Raw genomic sequence first — 25,804 nt, 5'->3', positions numbered from 1 at the left:
GTGGTGTCTGTATTATAGAAAATTGGTATTTAATTTGAAAATAATTAAAATACTATATGAAGATGCTATTACATTATTAGGAGGGTGAGTATAAGTTTGAGAGCACAGGGCTTATATTTAAAGCACCACTCCAGCACTGAAAAATAACACTGGATTGCTGCTTTAAGATCCCATGGGAGAACTAGAACTCCCAGCATGTCCTGCAGATCCTATAGTATGTTGGGAGTTATAGTTCATTACAGGAGTGGCAGAGTGCTCTTTTGTGTTGTAATTACTAAACTTTTAATTACTTGTACAGGCTGTGCTCATATCAGTGCAGATCATGCAGCCAGCCACACTAGAAAACCAAAAGAATCTCTCTACAGCTTACAAGACCTGTGGTGAGGTAATGAATGACTGGAACATCACATGACCGCACAGAGCCCTCCCTCTTATTACCTCACCACAGGTCCTGTAAGAGGAAGCTGCATTGTTTCTTGTGTGGTTCTGCGGGACTTGTGGTGACATAATGAAGCGGAAGGGCTCGGTGTTGTCATGTGATGCTCAAGCCCCTCTCTTTACCTGACCACAGGTCCTATCATGACTGAAGTATGCAACTGGGGCGATCTCTCCTGTGGCACTCTGCTCCTACCTCCTCCTTCTCCACTGGACACACGATCTCCCCTGCAGGATTCCGGCGCTGGGGAAACCATGTGGTCCCGCTGTTTAAGTGAAGGAATATTCATTTGCTGTTCCCCGCCCACTGCTCTGCGCTGATAGGTGGGCGGGGAAGCGGCTAATGAATATTCCTTAACTTTAACCCCTAAATGTCCAATGACGGACACAGTCCGTCATCAGACATTTCCCCTGCTTTGATGAGGGCTCCGGCGCTGAGCCCGCATCAAAGCCAGGACATGTCAGCTGTTATGAACAGCTGACATGTGCCCGCAATAGGCGTGAGTGGAATCGTCGTCCGCCCGCGCCTATTAACTAGTTAAATGCCGCTGTCAAAGCTGACAGCGGGTATTTAAATAGCATTTCCGGCCGCCGGGCCGGAAATGACCTCATCGCCGACCCCGTCACGTGATCGGGGGTCGACGTCATGTTGCCTGGACAACCAGAGGTCTCTATGAGACCTCTATGGTTGTTTCAGGCATATGGCTTTCAGCGCCACCCGGTGGTCGGCACTGAAAGCACAGCAGTAAATCTGCTACATATGGGCGATCTGCTCATCGCCCATATGTAGCAGAGCCGATTGGGTTGCGCAAGCTTTTAGCCTCCTATGGAGGCTATTGAAGCATGCCAAAAGTAAAAAAAAAAAAAATGTTTAAAAATAAAAAAAAATCAAAAAAACCTAAAAGTTCAAATCACCCCCCTTTCGCCCCAATTATAATAAAACAGTAAAAAAAAATCCCACATACACATATTAGGTATCACCGCGTTCAGAATCGCCCGATCTATCAATAAAAAAAAGCATTAACCCGATCGCTAAACGGCGTAGCGAGAAAAAAATTCAAAACGCCAGAATTGCGTTTTTTTGGTCACCAAGACATTGCATTAAAATGCAATAACGGGCGATCAAAAGAACGTATCTGCACAAATGTGGTATCATTAAAAATGTCAGTCCGGCACGGAAAAAATAAGCCCTCACCCGACCCCAGATCATGAAAAATGGAGACGCTACGGATCTCGGAAAATTGCGCAAATTATTTTTTTTTTTTTTTTTTTTTTTTTTTTTTTAGTAAACTTTGGAATTTTTTTTCACCACTTAGATAAAAGAGGACATACACATGTTTGGTGTCTATGAACTCGTAATGACCTGGAGAATCATAATGGCAGGTCAGATTTAGCATCTAGTGAACCTAACAAAAAAGCCAAGCAAAAAACAAGTGTGGGATTGCACTTTTTTTGCAATTTCACCGCACTTGGAATTTTTTTTCCCGTTTTTGAGTACACGATATGGTAAAACCAATGATGTCATTTAAAAGTACAACTCGTCCCGCAAAAAATAAGCCCTCACATGGCCATATAAATGGAAAAATAAAAAAGTTATGGCTCTGGAAAGAAGGGGAGGGAAAAATGAAAATGTAAAACCAAAAATACCCCTGGTCATTAAGGGGTTAAGTATTGGGACCACATGGTTTCCCCAGCGCTGGAATTCTGCAGGGGAGACATTTTCCTGCCTCCTGCAAGTGCGATCCCACTCCGCCACTGCCCCCTCTCCACATGTTACATTCGGACGCACCCCACACTTTCCTTACAAATTTGGAGGAAAAAAGTGCATCTTATGGTCAAAAAATATGGTAACCTGCAGAATAATGTACTGAGTTGCAGTTTCTCTAATGGAATTTTTTTTTTAATTTTTTTAGTACATACAATGGTAAAATGGATTTGTGTTATTTAAAACTAGAATCATTCATGTTTAAACAAGCCCTCAGTAAGCTACTTTGGCAGTAAAATAAGGCTATGGTTCTTGGACAAAAACCCAGAAGTACAAAATTTGTTGCATATGGAAAGTGGCAAATTCAACCAAAAAATATTTTTTATCCTGAGTATAAGCTATAGGGGTTAGATACCTTTGTGCGTTTATTTATTTAAAACCTAATATTCAGGCTCCTTCTACATTCTGTGCACGATATTTTTTTTCTTAAATTCGTTTATTGAACCTCAGGACACAGAATGTACAACATACATAATTGCTTATGATAACAAACATTATACATAGCATACTTGTTTCTGTCCATTGCAAAATTTAAATCAAAGAAATTGCACATTCTTGTAGATAAACAAGGCAATATGTACATATCCATGCAAGCGTACGTAAAGAATAATTGGCTATACATTTTCCAGCATGTATATCAATCCAATTTCACAAGCCTTGTAATATCATTCGGAAATAAAGTCTAACTAAAATTCCTAAACTACAACTACCACTACATCAACTAGTGTCTACTATTTCCGCAGCCTATTTTTCTATACCATATTATGTCACATGTGATGTCTCAACCTTGCAGAGTAAGATGAGAGGAATTCCACCTCTCCAAAAATTTTTCAAATTTACCCGGTCATCCCCTATTTTGGTATAACGTGCGCTCATATGGAACAATCGAATTTACCAAGTCAACCCAAAATCTATGAGAAGGACATGAGGGTACCAGTACCTTTCGCGCCATAAACAGTGTTTCGCGCAGCAAGACCCCAGTATAGCAATCCCAAATCTCCTCCTCCCATACCCCAAACAAACAGACCAATGGCTCTAGAGGGACTGGAGTTTGTACCAAGGATGTCAGTAGTGACGTAACCTCTTTCCAGTAGTGCAGGATAGTGGGACATTGCCACACCATGTGAATAAAATCCACATCTGGCAAGTGACATCGCTAACATTCTGATGATTGCAGTCGACCAATCCTAAAAAGTCGCATCGGAGTCAAGTATGATTGATTTATTATATATAATTGTATCATTCTGTTATTGATAGATGGTGATGCTCCAATCGGAGATTCCAGAATCTCCTCCCACTCCTCTTTGCGTATTAGGGATGAGTCGTTCCCACTTCCTTTTAATAGAGCTTATGGCAGATTCCACCCCCACCGACAGCATGTATGTATATAAAGAGGATCTGAGGGGGCGTGGCCTAGCGCGGATGTGAGTGGACGCTAGGTAGAAGAGCTCCGCCGTTAGATCTATGAATTATCCTTAAACAGGCCGTTTTAATACTGACCTGGACATATCTATTGGCACAGTGAGTGCCCAAGAGTCGGGAGGAGACGCCGTGAGTGCAGAGGAGCGCCGAGATGGGGAGGAGGAGGCAGAAAGATATCGGGGAGGACGGCAGCGTGACTGCACAAGATGGCGCCGGGAAAGTGGAGGAGGCGCGGAGACAGTCTAATAGCTTTGATAAACGGTCACGGATCCTCCAGAAGTTGCAGCGCTTTGCAAGAGAGGAGGAGGGGGACACTGAAGAAGGTATAGTGCTGGAAGGAGAGGGGGTGAGCGGTGAAACCGCGGGAGAGGCCGATAGCAGGAGAAGAGAGGGAGGGGAAATCGCTGGCCTTGAGTGTGTGTCTGAGGAGGAAGACAGTGGAGCTGATGATGAGACTCCTGAGAGAGAGCCAACCTTGAAGGATGTCTTCATGGTGGTGTCGTTCTGCAAGAGGACACTGACTAAGTTGAATAGCCGGGTTGATAAGATTAAAGAAGAAATCACTGGCATTAAAGAGGCACTGAACAAGGCAGATACCAGGATGGGTGCTGTGGAAGAGAGAGTGAGCAGCACTGAGGACTCTGTAAACAAAATGCAGAGGACTCAATCCCAGCATGCTCAAAAGATATCAGCAGTGCATTTGAAGCAGGATGATTTGGAAAATAGATCAAGGAGGAACAATCTCAGATTTGTGGGTTTTCCGGAAAAGGTAGAGGGCAGCGACCCCACCGACTTTATTGAGCAATGGATCTTATCCAAAATCTGCAGAGACACGCTTTCCAGAGTTTTTGCGGTGGAGAGAGCACACAGTGTCCCCCTACGGCCCCTCCCACCGGGTAGTGCTCCTCGTACTATGCTGGCCAGAATACTGAATTGTAGAGACAGAGAGACTATCCTCCGGGAAGCCAGGAAGTTGCAGGATCTTATGTTTAATGGAAGTCGTATTGAAATATATCCGGACTATTCAGCAGAGGTCCAGAAAATGCGGATGAAATTCGGCGAGGTCAAGAGAGAAATGAGAGCGCTGGGAGTGAAGTACTCTATGATGTATCCTGCTAAACTAAGAGTAGCAGCGTTGGGGTCTGTCCAGTTTTTTCCGTCCCCAGAAGAAGCAGTCAAATGGATGGAGAACAATCGTTCTAAGTTGGGAGTAGTGAGAGACGGTGAAGGATGAAGTAGAGACTCTCGGATATATTTCCTTTCCTTTCTTTTTTGGATGTTGTGCTCCGAGGCACCTGGTTTTTCAAAAACTTTTTTGGGGGCGTTGATCCCCGGGTGGTTTTTTGATGACTATTGCAATATCCTTGTTAGAAAATGTTATGCGGCCTGATTGGTAATGATAATTGGTTTTTGTTTTCTGATGGTGGGAGTGTAGGACGCCAAACAAGGGAGACTCAGTGGCTTTATATGGGTGTGAAGCAATTGGGTGCTGGCTGTATTCTCTCTCGTTGAAAGGAGAGAATCAGCTAGATTGGGTTGGAGGGGTTGGGGGGGAGGGGAGGGGGACAGGGGTGGGTTGGTTGGTTACGGGGGAGTTCGCATACTGCAATATAATATAGTGACCACAGAAGTCCGGTTATCTTTTAATTTTTTAGGACATGAGTGGTGATGTTAAAATTCTAAGTTGGAACGTACGGGGAATGTCAGATCCAAATAAAAGAGCGGCAGTTATGGCAGAAATTAGAAAGCATAACCCAGATATCGCATGTATATTAGAAACTCATTTGATTAAAGGAAAGGAAAATTGGTTAGAGAAAAAGTGGGTCACTCGGGCCTATACGGGGAATGTCAGATCCAAATAAAAGAGCGGCAGTTATGGCAGAAATTAGAAAGCATAACCCAGATATCGCATGTATATTAGAAACTCATTTGATTAAAGGAAAGGAAAATTGGTTAGAGAAAAAGTGGGTCACTCGGGCCTATCACATGTATTCGGCTTACGCAAGGGGCGTATCTGTACTAATACACTCTCACACTCATTATGAAGAAATTGACTCTTATATAGATAAGGACGGTCAGTTTGTTTCTTTGCATTGTCAAATTTCTGGAATATGCATAATTGTGGTGGCCCTCTATATTCCACCCCCATATTCGAAAAAGAAACTACAGGAGATTTACTCTGTCGCCTAATTGGGGGACACAGAACCTTGGGTGTTATGCTGCTGTCCACTAGGAGGCGACACTATGCATAATCTGAAAAAAGATTAACTTTGGCTCCTCCTCTGCAGTATACACCCCTGGACAGCGTCAGCCTTCTCCAGTTTTTGCTTAGTGTCGCAAGGAGGCACACCTTTTTTTCTTCCGTTTTTTTCCTTTTTTCACGGAAATACAGATGAAGAAAAGTGGGTCTCCAGCGAGACTCCCGGCATGGCTCCCTCCTCGGTCCCCTATTAGGGGTACCCGGTTGAGGTGGTTTTTTTCCCCATGTCGCTCCCTCCCCAGTCCCTCGGGTCCTGGTTCGAGGTCGAGACCCCCCTCCTTCCCCAACACCCTTAAGGGGTCTGGGTTGAGGTCGAGGCGAGGATGAAGACCCCCTGACGGTGACAGACGCACCCTCCCTAATCCCCCGCAGGGGGTATTAGGTTGAGACGCCTCAGGTAGGGTCGGAGATCAGGCAGCATTCCGCAGCTTCCAGGGACCCCAGGCCGGCTGAGGGATCCTGTGGGGGCCGGGGGAGGGTGCGGACTGGATGGCACAGCAGAAACAGGGCTTTTGCTGCGTCCCTGTCTCTGCAGCAGCAGCGGCTCCATAGCCCTTCAGGGGCCCCCCATACAAAAACCGCTACCCCCACCGCTATCCAGTCGACCGTTCTGGGGGGGTCTGGTACAAATCCGCCCTCCCCCCGGACTACCGTGCCGCTCTGGAGCCCTCCTGGGCATCAGGCTTCAAATTTAGACCGTGGCTTCGGCCTAGCTGAAGCCGCCGCCTTTTCCCCGCCCCCCGGCCCGCCCCCCGGATGACCAAAATGACACACTGCAGTGTCATAGAAGGGGCGGATTGAGGCAGAAAGGGCGCGTTTTTACACAGCCCAGCGCGCCCTTTTCAGCTCTCCGCCCCCTCCTCCCTCTCCTCAGAGCCCCGGTGGCCATTTTTTCTGGATGAGATCCAGGAGAGAAGCATCACAGCGGTCTCCGGGGGGCACAGGACTTGGATCTGTCGGCGCTGGACCTAGGGGCACACCGGTGGGGTAAGCTCACAGCTGGGTTCTCATTACTCAGCTGTGAATCTATACTTCCTATAAGGCTTTCTGTGGGTTCCCTCTGCGTAGCCACCCCTGTACGATCCCTTATAGCCAGCCTCTGTGCACTATGCCGGGCTCAAGGAAAAGAACCAGGCAGGAATGTTTCTATGCATTCTGCACAGCCTGCAAAGCCACGCTCCCTAGTGGCAGCACGTATCCGCACTGCCGGGTCTGCATCCAGAACTCTGGGTCAGAACCCCAGGGAGTCCCTACTGATGCTTCAGTGTCACAGGCCACGCCGGAATGGGCAACTCAGATGTCTCAGTCTATGTCACAGTCCATAGACAACCTAACTGCTACATTGCTGCAAGCTCTGCAGAGTCGGACCCCGGCTATGGACGGTACACAGCAAACGGACAGCTTGTCTCAGGAACATGCTGCTTCCGACTCTCACAGACGTAAGCGGACTCACAGGTCTCGATCACCTGAGTCGCACTATAGCACAAGGTCGTCCCCCTCTAGGGAGAGACAGCGTCATTCCAGGTCTCCTGGGCAGTCCCCTGCCACAGACAGACAGTGCAATTTACCACAGGGATCCCCCACCACAGAAGACCCCCGCCCCAGGTCGCCCTCCAGGGATCACCTTAGTGAGGCACAGGATTCGGAGGGCATCTGTGACTCCGACTCAGATAATGAAACGGTCAGGTCCGTGGTACCTTCTCCCCCTAGCAATACAGCGCTAGTTGAGGACATAATTTCTTCTATTCATCGGGTGCTAAAAATTCCAGAGTCGCCCCCGGAAGTCCCAAAACATAGGATTTGCTTCGAAAGTGTTCAAAAACCACCTAAGGTCTTCCCTAATCACGATGAGTTTGAGAAAATACTTACCAAACAGTTTGCGCAGCCTGACAAAAAATTCGCTAATCGCAAATATCTGGAAGCGAAGTACCCTTTCCCGCAGGAAGACACCAAACAATGGGCAGATCCACCTGAAGTGGACCCTCCGGTTTCTAGGCTAGCAGCGCAGACTTTACTCTCTCTGCCGGATAGCTCAACCCTCAGGGACGCAGCAGACCGGCAAGTAGAACGCATGGCTCGTTCTATTTTCGAAGCGGCAGGCGCCTCTCTGGGCCCTGCGTTTGCTTCAGTTTGGGCAGCCAAGGCCATCCTAGCTTGGGCCAAAAGACTACAGGAGGGTCTTCAGGCTTCAAATCCTGAACTCTCGGACCAAGCGGTCCAGATGGCAGTGGTAGCAGACTACATGATTCATGCAGCCCTGGATTCCGCCAGAGGTGTAGCGGGAATAGCATCAAACGCCATCACGATCCGACGCATCCTCTGGCTGCGAGAATGGAAAGCGGATGCGGCCTCAAAGAAGTCCCTCACGCGACTTCCGTATTCTACTGGTAGACTTTTCGGCGAAAAGTTGGACACCATGATAGCCAATGCCACCGGGGGTAAGAGTACCTCTCTCCCTCAACTAAAACCGAAACGCACGTTCAAACGAAGAAACCAGACGCGATTCCGATCCTTTCGGAATTCCTCGGGCTGGTCCGTTTCGCGCCCAGTGCAAAACCGCAACCGTTCTCCACGCAGAGACAACCCACGGACGCAGCAGCGACCGGACAGGGCTTGGCAGTCGAAAGCAGGCCAAGCGAAACCCAAGGGAGGAAAACCTCAGAACTTCACTTCATCATGACTCGAGACCTCCGGAAGACACCCCACCAGTAGGCGGCCGACTTTTACTCTTTCAGCAAGTCTGGCTGCCTATTACAGAAGACAGGTGGGTCAGGGAAATAGTGTCTTCCGGATACAAGATAGAGTTCACTTCCATTCCACCGAACCGGTTCTTCCTTTCTGTTCCTCCAACACCACCAGAAAAGGCTCGTGTCTTCCACCAAGCGGTTTCCTCTCTCCTTCAATCAGGAGTTGTGGTGCCGGTTCCCGCGAACGAGAGATTCCGAGGATTCTACTCGAATTTGTTTGTAGTCCCCAAGAAAGGAGGCGGCGTCCGACCCATACTGGACCTAAAACAGCTCAACAATTACGTACGGGTCCGTCATTTCCGCATGGAGTCCCTCCGGTCCATCGTTGCATCCATGGAACAGGGAGAATTCCTCGCCTCCATAGACATACAGGATGCGTATCTCCACATACCAATTGCTCCCGCCCACCAAAGGTTTCTCAGGTTCGCGGTCAACCAAAACCACTACCAGTTTGTCGCCCTTCCGTTCGGACTCGCCACGGCTCCAAGAACGTTCACCAAAGTCATGGCGGCCACCATGGACGTCCTGCACTCAAGAGGCATTCTAGTCGTCCCGTACCTGGACGACCTCCTCGTCAAGTCTCCCACTTTCAAAGACTGCGAGGTCAGTGTCTCAATCACTCTAGACACTCTGAGTCGCCTGGGATGGCTAGTCAACCTACAGAAATCGTCGACCATCCCAACTCGGACTCTAACATTCCTGGGAATGGTATTCGACACCACCAGGGGCCTGGTGCTCCTTCCCAAGGACAAGACACTGGCCATCCGTCTGGGAGTTCGCACACTCCTTCGCAGTCCTCGATCTCTCCGGTTTGCCATGAGAATCCTCGGCAGGATGGCAGCAGCAATAGAGGCAGTGCCATTTGCCCAGTTTCACCTCAGGGTCCTTCAGCTAGCCATACTCAGATCTTGGGACAGGAACCCCTTCTCCCTCGACAGGGAGTTCAGGTTGACGTCATCGACCAGGAGGTCCCTGCACTGGTGGCTCAAACCAACCTCGCTTACACGAGGGAAGCCATTCCTCTCAGGACAATGGAAGATCCTGACTACCGATGCAAGCCTGACAGGCTGGGGGGCGGTACACCTACATCACAGGGCACAGGGCAAGTGGTCACCGAGGGAAGTGACATTGCCCATCAATGTTCTGGAAATCAGGGCCATTCTCTTGGCACTGAGAGCCTTTCATCACTTGCTTGCAGCCTCGCACATACGGATACAGTCGGACAATGCCACGGCTGTGGCATACGTGAATCACCAAGGCGGGACCCGCAGCGCCCAGGCAATGAGAGAAGTGGCTCATATCCTCCGCTGGGCGGAAGACACAAGGTCGGTTCTTTCTGCGGTACACATTCCGGGTGTAGAAAACTGGGAAGCCGACTTCCTCAGCAGGCAAGGAATGGACTCGGGGGAGTGGTCTCTCCATCCCGAGATTTTTTACCAGATCTGTCAACGATGGGGAACCCCGGATGTGGACCTAATGGCATCCCATCTCAATGCCAAGGTTCCCAATTTCATGGCCAGGACACACGACCCGCGGTCGCTCGGAGCGGATGCCCTGGTCCAGGACTGGTCCCAGTTCCGACTCCTGTACATTTTTCCACCCCTCCCCCTAATAGCCAGGGTCGTGAGGAAGGTCAAGCAAGAGGGAGTTCCGACCATCCTCATCGCGCCAGACTGGCCCAGACGTACTTGGTACGCCGACATCGTCCAACTTACGGCAGACGCCCCCTGGCGTCTACCCGACCGCCACGACCTTCTGTCTCAAGGTCCGTTCTTCCACCAGAATTCAGGGGCCCTCAATTTGACGGCATGGCCCTTGAAACCTGGATTCTAACCCAGGCAGGTTTTTCACCGGCAGTCATTGCAACTATGATCAGGGCAAGGAAGCCTGCCTCTGCCAAGCTCTATTATCGTACCTGGAGAGCCTTCTTTTCTTGGTGCGAATCTCATGGACAAGTCCCACTCCCTTATTACCTCCCGAAGGTACTAGGTTTTCTTCAATCGGGCCTAGATGCCAAGCTATCCTTAAGTTCGCTTAAGAGTCATGTGTCGGCGCTTTCAGTCCTTTTTCAAAAGCGCATTGCTATTAAACCGCAAGTAAGGACTTTCATCCAGGGAGTTTCCCGATTGGTTCCTCCCTACAAACGTCCGATGGATACGTGGGACCTCAATCTGGTCCTGACAGCATTGCAAGCTCCACCCTTCGAACCTCTTAGAAGTTCCACTCTCCATTCTGTCTCAGAAAGTGGTTTTTCTAGTGGCTATCACGTCGTTACGCAGAGTGTCGGAATTGTCAGCACTTTCCTGCAGACGACCTTTCCTAGCCTTTCACCAGGACAAGGTGGTTCTCCGCACGGTACCATCCTTCCTTCCGAAGGTTGTGTCCAACTTTCACCTTAACGAAGAGATTTCACTGCCTTCCCTTTGCCCGGTTCCGGTACATAGAGTGGAGAAGGCTCTGCATACGCTTGACCTAGTCAGGGCATTGCGGATTTACGTGTCCAGGACTGCACCTTTCCGGAAATCCGATTCCCTCTTCATTCTTACGGAAGGTAGTCACAAGGGGTTGCCGGCTTCCAAGGCTACCCTTGGCAGGTGGATCAAGTCCACCATACATGAGGCCTACCGACTTAACAGTTCCCCTCTTCCGGCCGGTATCACGGCACACTCTACACGGGCAGTAGGGGCCTCCTGGGCCATTCGGCATCAGGCTTCGGCACAACAAGTGTGCAAGGCGGCCACTTGGACTAGCCTACACACGTTTACGAGACACTACAGTGTTCATACCCAGTCCTCAGCGGATGCGAGCCTGGGTAGACTGGTTCTGCAGGCGGCAGTACCCCAAGTCTAGGGGACTGTCAGCACAATATTCGTCCACTGCTTCCCACCCAGGGACTGCTTTGGGACGTCCCAAGGTTCTGTGTCCCCCAATTAGGCGACAGAGTAAAGGAGATTTTTGTGTACTCACCGTAAAATCTTTCTCTTAGCCTTTAATTGGGGGACACAGCTCCCACCCTGTTGCCCTTACGGGCCGTTGTTTACTGTTGAGTTCTCATATTGTTCTTTGAGCTCGTACATAGTAGCCTTCTTACAGGCATGGTTATGTTATTTGGTTACGTTCCTCCTTATGCTTTGGCACAAAACTGGAGAAGGCTGACGCCGTCCAGGGGTGTATACTGCAGAGGAGGAGCCAAAGTTAATCTTTTTTCAGATTATGCATAGTGTCGCCTCCTAGTGGACAGCAGCATAACACCCAAGGTTCTGTGTCCCCCAATTAAAGGCTTAGAGAAAGAGATTTTACGGTGAGTACACAAAAATCTCCTTTTTGAGTGGATTGGGGGGGGGAGGGGATTGCCCAGTGCTAATATTAGGGGACGTCAATAATGTTATGAGTATTGGGACTGGGCGGGCAGTGAGGGAAATTGCCCTAGGAAAGATAGGATGACTCCATTTGGGACATATGTTAATGAAATGGATATGATAGACCTATGGAGAGTACGCAATGAGGGGAAGAAATGCTTTTCGTGTTATTCGACTTCGTATCATACTCTATCACACATAGATTTGGCACTGGGTAATAGGGGCATGGACAGATTGGTTGGAACAGTGGAATACTTAGAGACTTATCTCCGATCACAGGGCAGTTGAGGTTAGTCTGAGATTGGGAGTGGGGAAAAGGAGGAGAGTAGGAGGGACGATTCATCCGGAATGGCTCAAATGCTTAAACATGGGAAATATTAGGAATGATATTGCTGAGTTCTTTCAGTTAAACGAAGGCACTGCAGATCCACTCATAGTATGGGATGCTATGAAAGCTTATCTGCGGGGTTTATTCATACGAGATATCTCGAGGCAGAAGACACGAACGAGGCAGGTAAACCAAGAGGCTGCTGAGAGACTCAGCAGGGCAGAGGAAGAGATGATAGTAAAGGCCCTTTTACATTTAGCGATGCACCAGCGATCCGACCCGGTCAGGATCGCTGGTGCATCGCTAAATGATCGCTAGTGAGCTTTCATACAGAAAGATCTCACAGCGATGCAGCAGCGACGCAGCGCACGATACTCACCTTTCACACACAGCGATCCTGCGTCCTCCTGCCCGCCTCCACGCGTCGCTCGTCGTCACAGCAGGAAGTCTCAGCAGGAAGCGCCCGACGAGAAATGGAGCCGGACATTCTCGCGCGATCAGCGATGGACAGCGGGGGAGCCGGTCGCTGGTAAGTATCACACATAGCGATATCGCTAGCAATATCGCTATAACGTCACAAAACCAGTGACGTTTTAGCGATATTGCTAGCGATATCGCTTAGTGTAAAACCCCCTTTAGTCCCAATGCCGACACCCAGAAAGCATTAAAAGCACAAGAAGAAGTAAATAAGTTATATCTACAAGGGATAGATAAGAAAAGGGCATTCCAAAAGGCACTGTTCTATGAAGAGGGGGAAAAGGTGGGACACTTATTATCAGTGATTACTGCTGCGCAGAAAAAACCATCACAAATATACAAAATTGTTACTAAAGATGGGGCAGTTCATAGGGATACCATCGGGATATTGGAATGTTTTAAGGAATATTATGTAGAATTGTATACCTCGGAATTGAGGGCCTCGGACTTGGAGTTGGATAAATACGTACAAGGGATAGAGTTACCTAGGTTAGATGATTCTGATAAACAAAATTTGGAAGCATTATTCACTGTAGAAGAGGTAGAGAAGGCTATCCTATCATTATCAAATGACAGGTCACCTGGATCTGACGGGATACCGGGAGAAGTGTATAAAGATTTAATAGAAATTGTAGCGCCTAAGTTTAAGCATGTACTTGAGGTGGCAGCGGAGAAGGGGGTATTGCCAAGCTCTATGAGGGAGGCTGTAATCGTGGTGATTCCTAAAAAAGGGAAAGATGCCTCATCCGTAGAATCCTATAGACCAATCTCGTTATTGACATCAGATGTTAAAATACTAGCCAAAATGTTGGCGATAAGAATGTCTAGAGTTGTCCCAAAATTAATACATCCAGACCAATCAGGGTTCCTGCAAAACAGATCTACCGCAATTAACCTGCGAAGACTGTTTTTAAATATTCAAATCCCAGCAGATAATAGGGGGGAAAGGGTCGTGGCCTCACTGGACGCACGGAAAGCCTTTGACAGGGTAGAGTGGAAGTATTTATGGGCAGTATTGAAATGTATGGGATTTGGGCACAGATTTATTTCTTGGGTTAAGTTATTGTATGTGGACCCGAAAGGATATATTAGGATTAATGGGGAGACTTCGGGAGCATTTGGGTAGTTCAGAGGAACTCGTCAGGGTTGTCCATTGTCACCGTTATTGTTTGCTGTGGCGATGGAACCGTTAGCGATTAAAACTCGCAATTCCAAAGAAATACAAGGCTTTAGATATGGGGAGCTGGAGGAAAAGATCGCCCTTTACGTGGACGATGTACTCCTGTTTTTAAAAGACGGTGGAGAGACACTGACTGCGGTCATGGACCTTATAGGGGAATTTGGTTTCTTTTCCGGATTGAGAATTAATTTGGACAAGTCATGTATCATGGGGATTGATGGTGAGTTGGGATGTCGAGCTGTAGGGGAGGCGGTTGGTCATTTGAAAGTAGTTAAGGAGTTTAAATACCTCGGAATATGGGTATCTATGCCTGTATCTAGATATCTCGAACTAAACTTCGACCCATTACTAGTTAAATTCAAAGTTAAAATGACAGCATGGTGTAAGTTAGTACTATCAATAGTGGGGAGGACGAATCTAATTAAAATGATAATGATGCCTCAGTTGATGTATGTCCTCCATAATGCCCCGGTTTGGATTCCAAAGAAAAAATTTTATAAAGTTAATACCATTTTTAGAGAACTGATCTGGGGGAAAAAACAAGCAAAAATTAAATTGGAAATACTGCAAAGGGGGAAGGATGAGGGAGGGTTGGCGGCGCCAAATCCATGGATATACTTTGTAGCAACGCAGGGGCAGCACTTTAGGGGCTGGCGAGAGGAGGGGAACTTGAACGTTATGGGGGAAATTTTGGTCCAACTGACCAACAAGAGAACATTGGTACAAAGTTTGGAAGCAGGAAGTTTTGGGAGACTTGGGAAGGACGTGCCCACATTCGGACTTATGCACAAGATATGGCAGTATATCAAACTTCTTAGACGAGTTGAGGAACTGACGATATACACACCTATTTGGGATAATGTGAATCTATCGGAACTATATAAACTGAAGGACTTTATCGATTGGGAGAGGAGAGGTTTGCAATATGTGTGGCAATTATTGGAGGGGTCTGAGATCAAGCCTTTCTCTGTTCTTAAAGAAGAGTTTGGACTCATGTAGTGGGGAATTTCGATATTATGGCCTTAGGCATGCATTTCAAGCACAGAAACAGACAATGAATATGACGGTACAGAGGGATGTGGTGCTGGATTATGTGTGTGCACCCGGGGGTACTAGAGGTGCTATCTCTACCATTTATAAAGATCTATTATACTCTTACTTGGCTGGGTTTCCTCTAACAGTAAAATCTAAATGGGAGACAGAAGTGGGGGACATGGTAGATGAGACATGGGAGACCATCTTAGAGTATATACCTAAACTTTTTTTTGAGTGAGCCGGGTAGGATATCTCAACTATATATCATTCATAGAACTTATAAGACCCCAGAACTTATGAGGAAAATGGGCTTGAGGGACAACGCGGAGTGTCCAAGATGCGGGTACGAACCTGCGGGACTGCTTCATATGCTCTGGTCCTGTCCAGGACTTTTGTCATACTGGGAAAAGGTTATAGGGCTTGTTGAGAAGATATACCGATGTGATATAGGAAGAGATCCAATTACGTGTGTGTTGGGATATGTGGAGGAGGTGTCGATGGGAAATGCCTATAAGTCCATCATAGCAAAACTCTTATATACTGCCCGCAAGCTGATCGCACAAAAATGGATTGATGTTGTACCCCCAACGATTGGGGAGTTTGTCACTCGTGTGAATAATGTAGTCCGATTGGAAGAGAGAATTTATAGAAAACGACATAAAGAGGCACAATTTGAAAAACTCTGGGCCATGTGGTTACAGTCGAGACAATCACATTGAGAAAGTCTGTATTGCAGTTGGGAAGGGGGGGGGAGGGAGGAGGGAGGAGGTTGGTTCTGTTTTTTATTTTCTTCTTTTTGACGGGGAAGAAATTGAATGTCGTGTTCCTTTTTTTTCTCTGTATGCAATGGAGATGATTTGAAAGCTTTGCTTAAATGTAATTATAACGACATTTGAATATAATAAAAAATCTTTGGTTTAAAAAAAGAGGATCTGAGACCTTGGGGACCCTGCGAATTAAGGATTCCTATCAGAGGTAACGATGAAATAGCACGGCCCACACCCCTATCCCTCATATGTGATTGAAGAGCCTATCTCAGTTGTAGATAGTGGAAAAAATTGAGATCTCGGAATATCATGTGTGGCCTGTAATTGCTCAAAAGACTTTAAGATACCCTGGTCATACAAGTCCCCCATTGAAGAGACGCTATACTGAGTCCAGAAAACGGTGGACGGGTGATTTAGCAATTCCGGAAAATAATTATTCCACAGGGGCATTTCAGCTATAAAATTGTTAAACCCAATTACGTTCTTGATTTGCCGCCATATTGATCGTGCCAGCCGGAGCAGGGGTAGCAGATGTGGGACATTGGTTTTCTCTAGCTCAAGAAATCCTAATGGGCAATCCACTTGTGCAGCGTGAAGCAAATGACTTTCAGAATTGGGGAGGCAATTACCCAACTTATATTTACTTAATGCTTTAGCCTGCCCAGCTAAGTAGTATAGGAAAAAATCTGGTAGCGCCGCCCCGCCTCCCCTCTTTGGTCTCTGTAAAGTGGACAATTTAAGTTTGGGCCTAGTTTTCCCCCATATAAAGGAGCGTGACCAGGGAATTGAGATTTATAAAAAAAAAAAAGGACCTGGGCCCCACTACCGCATTGTGCTGAAGGGAGTAGCTAAATTTAGGGAGCAGTATCATTGTAATCAGATTAATGCATCCGGCCACAGACAATGGGAGCCTACTCCAGGATGCAAATTTAACTTGAGCTAGTTCCAGCAGTGGGTGGACATTGAGTTGTAGAAGCGTACTATTGTGAGATGTGAATGCCCAAAATATATAAATGCATAAGACTGCATATTTCCTGGTGTTTATCCCATGCTTGGATAAAAACAAAACGACCCTCAGAGTCCCTCTGAGTCCCTCTGAGTCTTCTTGGCTTCCCATCTGACGTCTCTATGTACCAACAGTGAGACCCCTCACGAATAGCTGGTGTGGAATGCATGGTCAGACCATTGTGCCCAAGGCTTCTGCACACACCGTGCTGTTTCCCCGGTCAGGTGCGTCTCTACCAAGGCCACAATGTGAGGGCGGTAGTGTCTGATCTGTGAGAAGACTTTGATCTTTTTCTGAGGAGTTTTTATACCCCTCACATTCCATGTCATACATATCAACTTAGACCCCATGTTTTGTTCGGCTGAATATGGTGCATAATACTGCCCGGGCAAAATTTAGAGACCTCACCGAAGAAATGAAGCTGTTGTCGGCTGCGATTTTTACCTAAACAATACAAAAAACCACTATGGAAAAGAAAAAAAATGAATAAACAAAGCGGGAGCAGAGTCCTGTCCTCCCATCATGAAGCAAACGGGGATACCATCACTGAGCTCATTGTTCGGTATTGTTGGTAACTTGGACACTTTCGATTAAAGCTCCAGTCAGCCGATTAATAGAAAAATACCAACTAGCAATAGATACATTAGGATTCCTTTGCAGCAGACCCTTTGTGAGACCGTAGCCACTCTGCCGCCTCCGCTGGATCTGTAAAAAAACAACGTAGAACCCTCGTGGACCAGACGGGTCGGGTAAATCGAGTACATAATATTCCTCTCCCGTAGATGCCTTTTGACCTCTGTAAACTGCGCCCGTTGTTTCTGGAGTTCCATAGAGAAGTCTGGGAAAATCGAGATGTGGCATTGTTGAACTTGATGGGACTCTTTTGCCATGCCAGACGCAGAGCCACGTCTCTCTCCCTGCAGTTGAGGAGGCGCGCCAGAAAAGGTCTAGGTGGGGCTCCAGGAGGAAGAGGCCTAGTAGGGACAATGTGAGTCCTTTCTACGCAAATATTGGGGAGAATTCGTCTCCGAAAGTAGGTTTAAGCCAATCTTCTAGGAATTGGTCTGGGTGTTGTCCTTCCGAGCGCTTCGATAGTCCAATAATTCGGATATTGTTCCGACGCATTCTGTTCTCCAGGTCATCTGCTTTTTGCCTCCACGCGTTCATAGAGCCTGCCACTTTCGTTAGTTTGGCTTCCATAGGTGTGATGGTGTCTTCTACCTGGGATACCCCCGTCTCCACCTCTGTAATACGGCCCTTCATGGCTTGCATATCTTGTCGGAGGTGTCCCACCTCGGTGTGCATGTCCTCTATCTTCCCAGACAGACGTCCTGGTTAAGGAGATGGCCTGCATGAGTTGCTCAGACGCCTGCTTAAGGGTTAATTCCTTCTGCTCACTGTCCTCCCCACCCTCAGAGGGGCGGTTCTTACGCTGAGCCTGTGAGGGATTATTTTTAAGAGATCTTGAAGCTTCGGTATGGTCTATTCTGGCATATTCCTTCAGCTTTTCAGCTGCCCCAGACCCCTTGGAACGACTCATTTCGATAGAAATAGGGCACAGCGGGATATCAAAGACAGTACACCCCGGAGTCCCCTAAATCAAGGTTATAGACGGAGTGAAATTATCAGATAGTAGCTGCAGAGTCCCAGGAGTAGCACAGGTCTGCAGCATTACACAGGGAGGCAATGTACAGCTCCAAGCAGCAGACAAGGGCTCATATATCCTGGGGAAAGACCCACAGTACCCCACAGGGACAGCAGCCAGAGGGGGATCCAAGTCCCTTTATTAATGGCGCTGACAGGCCAGGTGATTTGACAGAGAGGGGGAACGCGGGGCCCAATCTTCCAGGGCACACCGCCTGACCCTCACATATATTCAGGGTGTCTGCTCACCGTCTGACAGCGCTGCAGCGATGGGGAACCCGGCGCCGCGTCTCTCACAGGCAGAGCGCTTGCCTCCAATATGGCCGCCGCTCCGTGCAGGCCCCGCCGGCTGCCCCGGTCTTCACAGCTTCACCGCGCTCAGGATTCCAGCCCCACTCTCCCGCGGGGGTCCAGGAGCGCTACAGAGTCCAGGGTGGTCCAAAAAACAGCGATTGTGCCGCAGAGGTAAGGGTCCGCTGACCAAATATTATCAGGATGGCAGGAGCTCTCTTCAGATGCGTCCTCTCTCGCCGCTACCTAGCCACGCCCCTCTATGCACGATATTGCTGTTCTCCCTTTAGCGATTGCTGCCGACTACCGTAGGGCACAGTTTTTCTAATCGTTGCTTAGATCATGATTTTAATTTGGCAAATTTTTAAATTTAACATTTTTAGACTTGGGTGCTATAGTGCCCAAGGAATTCCACCTACCCACCTTATTTGATACTCTGCTTTATTGATGTATGTCTAATGTTAAGTGAAATATTGAAGAAGTTGAGTCACTCTGCTTCTTTACAGGTGACTTCTTGTACTTTATAAAATATTTGTATGCTATAGATATTGTGTACAGTATGTAAATGATTACAGCTAATTGATACAAAATTCTACTCTTTACAGATAAGTGTAGAAAGAGGAATGTCTTGGGAGGATGCATCGAAGATCTGGGCTGAACAGATTGGACCTGAGGATGGGTTTTATTTATCACTACAGGTAAGATACAGGTATATCTGCACATAAGTGTTGTCCTGCAGCTTAAAATGTTTTACACATACTCATAATAGCATAAAATAATCCCATGCCCCCCATGTGCTGAATATAGGTTCCACATGCCAAAGTATGACTTTATAGTGTCTTAAGTTGGAGCGCTATGTTAGAATGCAGTATGATTGCAGCCTGAGGTTATGTTCACATGTTGCGTTTTTGCAGCCGGGTTTTTTTGTTTTAACAGCCAAAACCTGCCATCTTCGCAGTAAAAATGTTGCATGCAAAACACCTGTTTCATCAACTTTTTTTTGCCACATTCCTTTGTGTGGATTACTTGTCTGATTTGTCTATAGTACATGGTTACTAAAGTTAGTTTCATTCACCAAAACACTTCTTGCATTGTTTTTGCCCTTTGATCATTACTTTCTGTGGGTGAAAAGAAAAGCCACAAACGCTCACAGTATTGACATGCTGCAGATTTAAAAACACTGCAATTATCCAATTCAGTTGGAAAGGAAAAAAAAAGCGTATGAAAGATTTCTGAAATCTCAGCTTTTGCTGGTTCTGTAAAAAGTTCATTTCTCGTTCGCCTTATTGGGGGACACAGAGACCATGGGTGTATGCTGCTGACACTATGCAAAAAAAAAGGTTAGCTCCTCCTCCGCAGTGTACACCCCACCGACTGGCAGGGAATTTCCCCAGTTTAGCTTAGTTGTCAGTAGGAGGTGGACACGGGTCCTTCATTGGACCCATATCTACCTCGATGTGCGTCGTTCCCTTTCAGGTCTTAGGCGGGATACAGTGTGAACAGTCACAACTGTACTCCCACAAGAGACTGAGTACGGCGTGTACTGTCACCCCGTATCCTCATAGTTCTCCGGGCGGACCACGGGCTCAGCACAGGACGTGCCAGCGAAGACGGATGGTCCTTGCCCCCTGCCTCCCACCCACTCGCCCACCAGAGCCTGTCGGTTGGACGAGGCGCGAAGACGGAATGGACAGACAGCGTGGGATATGGAAGGTACCTTTATTGGACCGGAAGAAGACACCACCGCTCCCAGAGTCTCTACAAGGATGCCGGGTGGCGGTGCCAAAGTAGCGCCGCAGGTTATCAGCGGCCGGCGCTTCCCAGTCGCCGCATCCCTTTTGGCCCCAGCTGCGGTGCAGGCTTTCTTCACCCCACCGCCGGTATTTTTGCGTAGGGTGGCGTCTGGGAGCAGGGCTAGGGCGGCATTCTTCTTAGGGGCGGGCGCGGCTGCGCCGCAGTTCTTCCGCGCCACCCGTGCTGACAGGCGGCCGCCGTGTCTAATTTAGCCCCCGGCTTCAATTTGGGCCTTCGCGCTCGTCGCAGCCACGCCCCCGTCCGCTCTGATAGGCCGTCGCCTTCCTATGCCCTCCCACCGCCTCTTCAGGCTTGTGGCTGGGAAGGGGGGGCGGGTTCTCCCTCTGGTGGAGGCGACTAGCTCCGCCCTTCTTCTTGCACAGAAACCACGCTTTTACTTTCTCACGTCGGGCTTTCGCCATCTTTGCAGCCTGACAGCCGGAGACCAAAGCAGAGACCAGCGCTTCCTGTCGGTCCCTGGCCAGTTGCAGGAGCCTAATTCATCTCTTTTGGGGTCACCAGACCGTGAGTACATCTGCAGACTGACACCCTACTCTGCCTTTCTGTCCCCCAACCTTCCGGCAGTTCCGCAGGTTTTCATCTTCTCTTCCTTCACCATGTCTACTTCTAAGCCTGATCGTGGCCGTCCGCCAGTCCCCACGGGCACCCTAGTCCAGTTCTTCGCATGCTCCTCTTGCAATCGCAAACTTCCCTCAGGTCAGCCTACTCCCATCTGCCTGGACTGCAGCAATCCCGTTCAGCATGACCCCGTCCAGGAACCACCTATTGTGCCACGGGAAAGCGAACCACCCATTCCTGGCTGGGCCTCGTCTCTTTCACAATCTGTGACCGACCTCACCAGGGTGTCTCAGTCCCTAGTAGCCGTTCTTGACAAGTTGCCCCTGGACACTTCTGCAGGGTCCAGCAGGTCACAAGACGCTCCATCTGAGCCAGCTAGCAGAAGCCGCAAAAGGCCCAGGCAGGATCTCTGGCTGGAATCCTCTCCTGGCCCCTCATCTGCACGTAGTCCTTCCCAGCAGTCGCCCTCCCGTGCCTCCTCACCCGAGTCAGGTGAAGCGTTCTCGGATATGTCTTCTGAAGGGATTGTAGAGCTGGAATCTGGCCAGGACGCGGACATGAAGGTTACAGTACAGAACCTCATCGTGGCAATTAACCACACCTTTGAAATTTCTGACTCCCCTGCGAAATCCTCAGATCAGGAGGTTTCGTTCAGACGGGAGGAAACACCCTCCAGGGTATTTCCTTTTCATTCCGAGTTTGGAAAGATTTTTACAAGAGAAAGGGAAGATCCGACCAGACGCTTTCAAAGAGGAAAGCGTCTCGGCGTACTGTACCCGTTTGCTAAAGAGCTCACGGATAACTGGTCTGCCTCTCCCTCGGTGGACCCGCCCGTGTCCAGACTGTCTAATAACACGGTTCTCCCGCTTTCAGGTGTGGCGTCTTTAAAGGATTCTAATGATAGAATTATAGAATCCCTGGCGAAGTCTGCCTTCGAAGCGGCTTCGACGGCGGTATGCCCAATCTTTGCTTCATCTTGGGCAGCAAAGGCCATATCTACTTGGGCAGAGGATCTTCGTCAGGGCATCCTAGAGAAAGCACAACCAGATCGATTGGCCGATCTCGCCAATCAGATTTCCCATGCGGGGGATTATCTGCTTTCTGCTTCTTTGGATGCTGCATCCTGCACAGTTCAGGCGTCAAGCAACGTCGTGGCAATCCGACGTACAATTTGGCTCAAAGCCTGGCAGGCGGACTTGTCGTCTAAAAAGTCTCTTACTAATCTGCCTTTTCAGGGAGTACGCCTCTTTGGATCCCAATTGGACCAGATTATTAAGGACGCCACCGGAGGCACGAGTTCCCTCCTCCCTCAGTCCAAGCCTCGCAGACCTCCACTAAGGCGTCAGTTTCGACCCTTTCGGGCTTTCCGCCGTTTCAATACAGCGGAGACATCCTCCAACCAACAAAGGCCGCAGGCACGCCAAGATAGGAAGAAAGTTTCATTCAGACCCACTCCCTCCTGGCGAACCCACTCTTCACAGGGCAGACCATCCAGATCTGGACGGTCCACTTCAGCATGACTATCCTCTGACTCCCGAGGGTCCCTTCCAATTGGGAGGTCGACTCTTGTTCTTCAAGGACGTCTGGCTGTCCTCAGTAGAGGACGCCTGGGTCAGGGAGGTCGTATCGTCAGGATGCAAGATAGAGTTCGTCTCTCTTCCACGGGATCGTTTTTTCAAATCCCGTCCTCCAAAAGATCCAGCCTTGATCCCGGGGTTTTTTACGGCCATCGCCTCTCTCCTCCGTTCCGGGGTGATTGTGCCCGTTCCCGAATCGGAGCGGTTCACAGGGTTTTATTCAAACCTATTCGTGGTGCCGAAAAAAGACGGGGCGGTTCGACCCATCTTGGATCTCAAGAGGCTCAACAAGAGAGTCCGTCTTCGCTGCTTCCGGATGGAGTCGGTTCGTTCAGTAATCGCTTCCATGGAGGAGCAGGAATGCATGTGTTCAATAGACATCCAAGATGCCTATCTACATGTTCCCATATTCTCCGGATATAAGTTCCTGCGTTTTGCGGTTCGCCAGGAACATTACCAGTTCGTTGCGCTGCCCTTCGGTCTCGCCACCGCTCCCAGAGTCTTCACGAAGATCATGGCTGCGTTGATGGCCTTGTTGAGGATCAGAGGTCTCGTTCTTTTTCCGTACCTCGACGATATTCTGATCAAAGCTCCCTCTTTTCACCAGGCGCGCCTAAGTTTGAAGATCGTCCTAGAAACTCTTTCCAATTTCGGGTGGATCGTCAACAGGAAAAAGTCCTGTCTGGTTCCTTCTCGACGCCTTGTGTTTCTGGGCCTACTGTTCGACACTCGTCGGTCAAGGGTCTTTCTCCCACGAGATATTATCTCCCTGCAGCAGGATGTACGATCGCTGCAGACCACACGATTCCCGTCCCTCCGAACAACCATGAGGGTCCTGGGAAAGATGGTGGTGGCGATAGAGGCAGTTCCCTTTGCCCAATTTCACGCCAGACCTCTCCAACACGCCATTCTGTCGAGGTGGAACAGGTCTGCTCTGTCCCTGGATCGCCCTGTTCGTCTTTCATGCCGGATCAAGCGGTCTCTCAACTGGTGGTTGACGTCACCTCTCATCCTCTTAGGGCGGTCTTTTCTTCCCGTTTACTGGCAGATTGTAACAACGGATGCCAACCTCCTCGGATGGGGGGCAGTGTTCCGCAATCACACAGTTCAGGGTCGTTGGTCGACTCGGGAATCAGCCCTGCCGATCAACGTCCTAGAGATACGAGCGATTTATCTGGCTCTCGTCCACTGGGAGAGGCTCCTCAGGGGCCTGCCTATCCGGATTCAGACAGACAATGCCACAGCGGTGGCATATGTCAACAGCCAAGGAGGGACACTAAGTGCCTCAGCCCTGGCAGAAGTGTCCAAGATCCTTCAGTGGGCAGAGATTTCGGTACTGACTATCTCCGCGGTACACATTCCCGGCGTGGACAACTGGGCCGCCAATTTTCTCAGCCGCGAGGGTCTCGCGGCAGGAGAGTGGTCCCTACATCCGGAGGTGTTTCTTCAGCTTTGCCGTCGTTGGGGGACCCCGAATGTAGATCTGCTAGCCTCTCGCCTCAACAGGAAAGTCCCACAGTTTGTATCCAGGGCTCGAGATCCTCTCGCAGTGGGCGCTGACGCATTGGCCATTCCTTGGTCGCAGTTCAAGCTCTCCTACCTGTTCCCTCCCCTGCCCCTTCTTCCCAAGCTGTTGAAGATCAAAGCAGAAGGAATTCCAGTCACTCATCGCCCCGAATTGGCCCAGAAGGTCTTGGTTCGCGGACGCCCCCTGGAAGCTTCCAGACAGGGCAGATCTGCTGTCTCAAGGCCCCATTTTGCCACCCCAATTCTCGGCCGCTCAATTTAACGGCGTGGCTGTTGAGACCGAGGTTTTGAAACGAGCAGGATTCTCCGGTCGAGTAATTCATACCATGATCCGAGTCAGGAAGCCATAGTCTTCCAAGATTTACTACCGTACTTAGAAGGCCTATTTCACTTGGTGTGAGGCCAATAACATCGCGCCCATGTGCTTTTCGCTCCCTTCCATTCTGGCTTTTCTCCAGGCAGGGCTGGATGCGGGGCTTGCTCTCAGTTCCTTGAAGGGTCAAGTTTCGGCACTGTCCATTTTATTTCAGAAGACGTTGGCCTCCCGCCCTCAGGTCAAAACCTTTCTTCAGGGCGTGGCTCACACGGCTCCTCCGTACAGAGCGCCCGTGGATCCATGGGATCTTAATTTGGTTCTTGAGGTTCTGCAAGGTACTCCTTTTGAACCTCTCAGGGATGTTTCCCTTTCTCTCCTTTCTTGGAAGGTAGCTTTTCTGGTGGCCATCACTTCCATCCGGCGCGTGTCGGAATTAGCGGCTCTTTCTTGCCGCTCTCCTTTCTTGGTACTTCACCAGGACAAGGTAGTTCTACGGCCTCCGCCCTCTTTTCTTCCGAAGGTGGTGTCTTCCTTTCACCTCAATGAGGATATTGTTCTGCCGTCCTTCTGTCCGAGTCCTACTCACCCTCGGGAGCGGTCCCTGAACAAGCTGGATCTGGTCAGAGTGATGAGAATCTATCTGTCTAGGACGACTTCCTTGCGGAAGACACTCTCTTTTCATCATTCCAGATGGGGCGCGGAAAGGTCACCCGGCCTCCAAGGCTACTATTGCTCGCTGGATCAGATCGGCAATTTTGGAGGCCTACCGGGTTAAGCATCGAGTGGCCCCTCCGGGGATCAGAGCGCACTCTACCCGGGCAGTGGGTGCTTCGAGCCTCCGCGCTGCAGCCAGCCTAGGTAGGAGGATTCTGCAGGCAGCGGTGGTGAGTCCACTGGCCTGATGAAAGTTTGTTTCCCGCCCCAGGGACTGTTTTGGGACGTCCCATGGTCTCCGTGTCCCCCAATAAGGCGAACGAGAAAACAGGATTTTTGGGTTGCTTACGTAAAATCTGTTTCTCGGAGCCTTCATTGGGGGACACAGCACCCTCCCATGTTCTACAACTCCTGTTCTTGCTTTGGTTGATTGGTTACAGTTGAGTGTTTTTTTTTTTGTTTTTTTTCTGTTCTCAATCTATTGTTACTTCTACTGCTTTCTCACTAACTGAGGAAATTCCCTGCCGGTCGGTGGGGTGTACACTGCGGAGGAGGAGCTAACCTTTTTTTTTTGCGTAGTGTCATCCTCCTAGTGGCAGCAGCATACACCCATGGTCTCTGTGTCCCCCAATGAAGGCTCC

At 49.1% G+C, this 25,804-nt stretch overlaps 1 protein-coding gene across 2 annotated transcripts in view; it reads left to right on the top strand.

Moving 5' to 3' along the window:
* Nucleotides 1-25,804, top strand: part of SBNO1 (strawberry notch homolog 1) — a 144,663-nt gene that overhangs the window by 85,750 nt on the left and 33,109 nt on the right. For both annotated transcript variants that reach the window (XM_073586093.1, XM_073586094.1), the window contains one exon: nt 19,322-19,414. In XM_073586093.1, coding sequence (XP_073442194.1) covers nt 19,322-19,414 — 93 coding nt within the window. The remainder of the gene's footprint in view (nt 1-19,321; nt 19,415-25,804) is intronic.

This window comes from Dendrobates tinctorius, unplaced genomic scaffold (genome assembly GCF_039654945.1).
Source record: "Dendrobates tinctorius isolate UK_male_01 unplaced genomic scaffold, ASM3965494v1 ptg000090l, whole genome shotgun sequence".
Lineage (NCBI taxonomy): Eukaryota > Metazoa > Chordata > Amphibia > Anura > Dendrobatidae > Dendrobates > Dendrobates tinctorius.
The sequence above is the reverse complement of the archived record's forward strand: the minus strand, read 5'-3'. Positions and strand labels throughout refer to the sequence as shown.